Below are 6,000 nucleotides of genomic sequence, written 5' to 3'. Positions count from 1 at the left end.
TTCACATCATTCACTAAATGCAGTCTTCGGATACCTGTAAGTCATCTAATTTCTTCCTAAGTGGGTTACTAAAGTCGAGGAGATTAAAATCTCTATTAACTAGGATTAAAATATTTCATCTGCGAAACTCAGCGCTCGTAGCAATTTGTATTAAGCGGGGTGTATATAATTGTCGGTGAATTAATTTAATTCAAATACATAAGCTATTTTATTAAACTCGCCTCAAACTTTTGTTACAAATTACATTCGTAAGGTCAGCTCTGTATACAGAATCATATACTCCTAAACTATTTATAATTATTATATTTTCATTACTAATTAACTTAATACCAACACGTCGATAATATTTTAAAGAAGTAAAAATAACCACCCATTTTTTTGATAAGACCCAGTTGGCTATTTTAGAAAATATTACCATATTTATGGTGGTATGTCTACGAGTATATACATAACAAGAACTAATTTTAGTTCTGGTTTTTAATTAGCCTTAGTATCATTCATTAATATAGAAAGACTGGCAAAATTGAATTGTGGGAATTGGGCAGCTTAATTACTCAATAATTAATTTACAAAGATGTTTCACATGTGTACTTTTTACGCACGCACTTTTTTTTAAAACTATGCTTTGATATTCTGCAGCGTTTGTTGTGGTTAATTGTCAGGGCGGCATGAAACCCCCTTCACATCCGAATTAGTTGCTGCTTTTTGTGTAATAAATTTTTTCACGTTAAACTATAATACATTATTAAAATTTTCCATTTTCCTTTAAACGTTTATTCCCGGTGACTTTTTCTAGATTTAGATCAGTCTGCCGCGAGCTTTCCTGAAGGATGCACGTTTCGCGCCTCTCCATTTATTTATATGTGAACGTTTATAGTGAAAAATTAAATTTACAATATGCCCGTGAAATGACATAGACACTTAATTTATTTGAATAATTAATAAAGTCAAAATAAGTTTTTGAGTAAATAGTAAAGTTGGACGTAAACGAAGAAAATACCGAGGCGTGCAAGAAGCCATGCATATGCGCGTCTTTATTGTGCTGGTTGCTATGACAACCATGATTCTGGGTCTTATGAATAATAAAAAATACACAAGTGGACTAAATAGATCATGTAAGTTCTGTATTTTAGTATAAAAAAATAACAATATTTTTATCGTGTTTATGTTCTTATTTACTTGATTTACTAAGAATATTGGAGTCTTTGTAAATATTAAACATATTTTTATTATTAACTGCCGCTTTATAATATATCTACTATTGTTTATTCGCCAGTGTTAATAAAACATTTAACGGAAAAGTAAACGTTTTTTACATCAATTTACAGAGAAGTAAAACAAAAAGACAATTTTTCACATCGTACTCTATAAACTTGGGGTTGGTTCATTGTTAGGTTTTCGAAAATATAAAACCAACTTACACAAATGTAACAGCTTTTTGAAAGAAATAATGTTTTGATTTAATAATTAATTCGTTAAATGTTAAATAATAAATAAATAAATAGTTTATTTGCCAAGATAGTGGTACAATTAGATCGAAAAATCCGCACAATCAGCCATATATAAATAGGCATGCAAATGTCATATACATTTTTTGCACTGTCATATAATAATAACATTAACATAATGTCATAATATGAAGTTAAGTTATTTTATATTTGTTAAATTTATGGTCTAAATACTCGCTCACGCTATAAAAGCACCTTGACTTTAAAAACCTAATCACCTTCTCCTTGAAAACATTACATGGGAGCGATCAACAGTGCAAAATGTTCTAGTTTTCGAATCTGTTTTTGTATAAATGTAGTATAAAAGTTTATATTTAGAAACATTTTCTGAAATCTTTTCAAGGTTATAAAACTCTTGGGGCCGTAAATAAGCGTTAACAAGTATTGGAAATATACACGCAATTGCATTATTATAATGAACAAAAGTTAATGCTAATCAATCCTTAATTGTATGGACTCCTTTATACGAGGAGTCTTTCAGCCCACTCTATTTTTTATTATACCTGGCCAAGTCTATATAAGATTTTCCAGTTTTAAATTATTATATATTAATTTTAAGAAAATCATTACAAGAAATTCTCGACTCTCTCGATAGCTATTTTTGATTCATATGTTTAAACACCATTAGCAGGTACTAAGATTAAAGTCTTGGAGTTTATCCTTAGTTAGTAGGTTCTACTATGTATAATTATATTATTTTGATTTAATTATGATATTACGTGCTCTCATAACACTTATACATTATAACATCTGGTTTTGAAATGTAAACATATATAAAGCTTTATAACTAAATATAATGTAATTGGCATTAGGCTCACTTTACATAGTTAAATTCTTATATGAGTAGTACAAGATTTGTTAAATCAAGTTAACAATAAGAGGCGCCAGAAAATTTTATAAATATGTTGGTAAGTAAATATGAGTTGATTATACTGATCAACTCTTTCTTTTTTTCGTTTCAAGTTCTAATATATCTTATAGCAGGGAAAAAATAATAAAGTCTCTTAACATTTATAAGTCAATAAAAATATGTTTGTCACATTATATCTAAGCATTAAATAAGTTCTGAATGCTATGTATGCTATCTATGTCTCTGAAAGCTATGTATATATATTCATTAAATATATAATTTTCATATTTCGGTATACAAATTATGAAATCTTCAGGAGGTATCATTAGTTAGCATTAAAACAAATTAGGCATCAATAATAAAAACACACACTCCAATTAGATACTGGTATATTTAAATGTATTGAAACAAATTATTAAATGAGAGGGAATGGGAAAGGGGAGTTAGCCGTTACCATAGTAACGTGTGCGTCGCGTCGATCTGAGTAGCACCTTCTTACGTCTACTTGAACAGTCGAGACTTGAAGTGATTTCTTATTAACATTGACATTGACACTATTTACTTATTTTTAGAAAATTAATAATAACGATGTCAATTCGAAGATCTTTATATTATTTTAAAAAGACAAAATCTGATTACTCCTCAATTTTCTATTATTATAGTAAATAATTTATAAAAAAAAAATTAGACATATATATTTAATAATAAAACTTAGATATATAATTAAAATTAAAATATAATCGTTTGTAAATTCATCCGCTACGCTCGTTAGTAATTTTAAAGGACAAGAACTTGAAAAAATATGAACAAAGATATGTTCATATTATTGCCATTTTGTACAGGTACATATAACAAAGACATACATTGTTCATACTATGGCATGTACAATGTACATGAACTACATATATTAATTTCTATCCATTGTTTATTGCCAGTCGGTAGCAACTAATTTAGCCGCATGCCTACGCCTAAAGCGAAATAATCAAATTGCATGATAAAACATATAAATCTTATTAAAAAAAAATACTGAAAACTATTATAAATATATATGAATAATTATAACACTTAATTTACTAATTAAAACGAATAACTAATCCAAACAAGTACTCCGAACCAGTAGTTATTCGTGCTAATTAAAGGTTTGGGTTGGCGTTTGGTAGATAGGTGACACCAGGAGCTGATGCTTTCTTCGTTCAACGAATAATTATCGCAAAACAGCTAGGAAATGCATTAAAACCATACTGACACAGGGACCAAACTTTTTAAATTAGGTTTCTATTTGTAATTATTATTATTACTATGCAGGACAAGAATATTGTTAACGAATAATTAGTTAGTAAATTATGTCTTACTGCATTTAAATATTTAAATTTATAAAATTATTAATATTTAAAGATGCGCTACGCACAAGAAAGTTTGATAAAGTAAAGATTTGATGAACAATATTTATGCTTGAATAATAACTATTAAAGTTCTTTTCATATTTAATATTCTTATGGTAATGGAAACGTAAGGATTATATGGCGTTTCATTTACGCAAGTTTGCAAGTTGCGTCATTTTCACTTAAAATTGATGAATTCTAAAAAACTTAAAACTACTCTCTTTGATTTGATAGATAAATATATCCTTATACTTTTCATTTCTACGCTTTTCAAATTACGCAACTCATTGACAGAGAATTTTTGATCTACAAACACTTTAACGTCTGTTTCGTGTGGCTTTTATTTCATGGTAGAAAAATACAACGGACGTCAAAATGTCTCGGACGATCTTGTGTAAAAAAAGTATCCTTAAAGCGATCTATCGCTATATGTTATAATACTATGATAATCTATAATAAGCCAGTGCTTAGCACGCATAAAATGTAAACAATTTGATATAGTTTTTGTTTGGTGCAGCTTGTCAATACGTTATTATTATATACATGTTTATGATATATGTAATGGTAGTCCAGAGCCTAGACTATGTCACTTCCTATAGCGATACCGACAGCGACCCCGATTTCAATAATGAGTTCTTCTGAGATCCCAAGGTTGCGACATCGGCGCTACGAATATTGAGTGAACTGCTTTGAAATTCCAAACAAAACATCGCGGTGGGCACCCTTTTGAAAGTTACAGAGTACGGGACGGAGATCTAACATTTTGAAAAAAAAATGAATAAACAAACCGAAATTTATTCTTTCGTTATTTGAATATGTTACATACTGTTTACTGAAGTATAGTCCACCCATGTACCTAAAGCAACCCGACTAAATAATATAATTTTTCGCCTAAAATAGAAATATTTCCAATAAATTCTCACGTGTCAAACTAGTTATCATTTTAGAGTTAATTCGTTACGTTACATATCAAATAATCAATAAATACATTTATCCAGTTTTGTGTCTTTTGGGATTATGCCATCTCTTTTTATCTGCCTAAAATTCGATTTTATAGCACTAGCTAGTGAGTGGGTATTAAAAGGACAGGCACGTTGGATGAAATCTAATCAAAGTTTGAATATTTGATCGGCTCAGACTCTGGAAGTAAGATTATGTTAAAGGAAAGAACTTTCACGATTTCAGACTTGGGTACCAATGACATGACGTAGTTTAGATCAAAGAATCACAATCGCCCCCTTGTACGGATTAGTTTTATACTGTTAACAAACTTTAAGGAAATGAAGTCGTATTTTCTTAGAAAGTCTCACAATAACATTATCTTAGTCCTTCTATTATCATAAATCACATATATTATTAAAAGATGTCCCGAGTAAAAATCTTGGTGTAAAAATTTATTTCGTATCGGCAAATTTATTACGAGATTTAACTTGAATAAGGATGTCCTTATTTTATAAGGTGCGTTGTAGTTGTATAGTGTGATATATAGCATATATGTTGAGTCTGTCGTATGTTGGTCTAGTTTATCTAACCCGAGTGACTGGTGTTTTAAATTAACGTCATCAACGAAATTATTAATTAAAGTTCAATTAAATTATCAAAAGCTTATGAGATTTTAGTCCTATGCCAATATTACTAGGTAACCGATTTTAAAATGCAGAAAAAGGTATTAAATAACATTGTTTATTTAGAAAAAGGGTGCGTGTACATATGTACGCGCGTAAGAAGTTATACTTCTTTGGCATTATTAATAATACATACAGATAGTTAATCTCAATTGTATTGAAGTACTTAGGAAGGTTGATGAGCACAGTTTTTTTCACAAATATTTTCTAATATTAATTAGTATTGATTTAAATTGAATATTTAAATCACTTCCGATTATAATTCAGACGCACATATAAAATTCGCACTTGTATAATGAAAACAAAATGATAACACGTGTTTTAAATGTAGAAACTCAAAGCATGTGGATAAATATTATAAATATAAATACACAGTGAACAGAGGCGCCGTGCGTGCCAACATGTGCCACTAACAGAGGTTCCATTTCTAATTTGTTGGTAGCATTTTTTCCTCAACTTAATGAGCGATTTAGTGGGCAACTTCATTCTGTTAATTTTGTGTCACGGTGCGCGCGCATCGTAAAATTTCACTCTCATAAATTTTACATAACTCGCCTAAAGAAGTATAACTTCAATTAGTGGGCAACTTCATTCTGTTAATTTTGTGTCAGGGTGCGCGCGCATCTTAAAATTTC

The 6,000-nt window shown here is 29.5% G+C and overlaps 1 protein-coding gene across 1 annotated transcript in view; it reads left to right on the top strand.

Moving 5' to 3' along the window:
- Positions 1-787: 787 nt before the first annotated feature.
- The window catches only part of LOC125049774 (synaptogenesis protein syg-2-like), a 51,028-nt gene continuing 45,815 nt past the window's right edge, over positions 788-6,000 (top strand). Inside the window, exon 1 of the mRNA XM_047649226.1 lies at positions 788-1,115. Within this exon, the coding sequence (XP_047505182.1) occupies positions 1,019-1,115 (97 nt within the window). The 5' untranslated portion in view covers positions 788-1,018. The remainder of the gene's footprint in view (positions 1,116-6,000) is intronic.

Source organism: Pieris napi, chromosome 1 (genome assembly GCF_905475465.1).
Source record: "Pieris napi chromosome 1, ilPieNapi1.2, whole genome shotgun sequence".
NCBI classification, from domain to species: domain Eukaryota; kingdom Metazoa; phylum Arthropoda; class Insecta; order Lepidoptera; family Pieridae; genus Pieris; species Pieris napi.
Note: the sequence above shows the minus strand (reverse complement) of the source record. Positions and strands in the feature narration are given on the sequence as shown.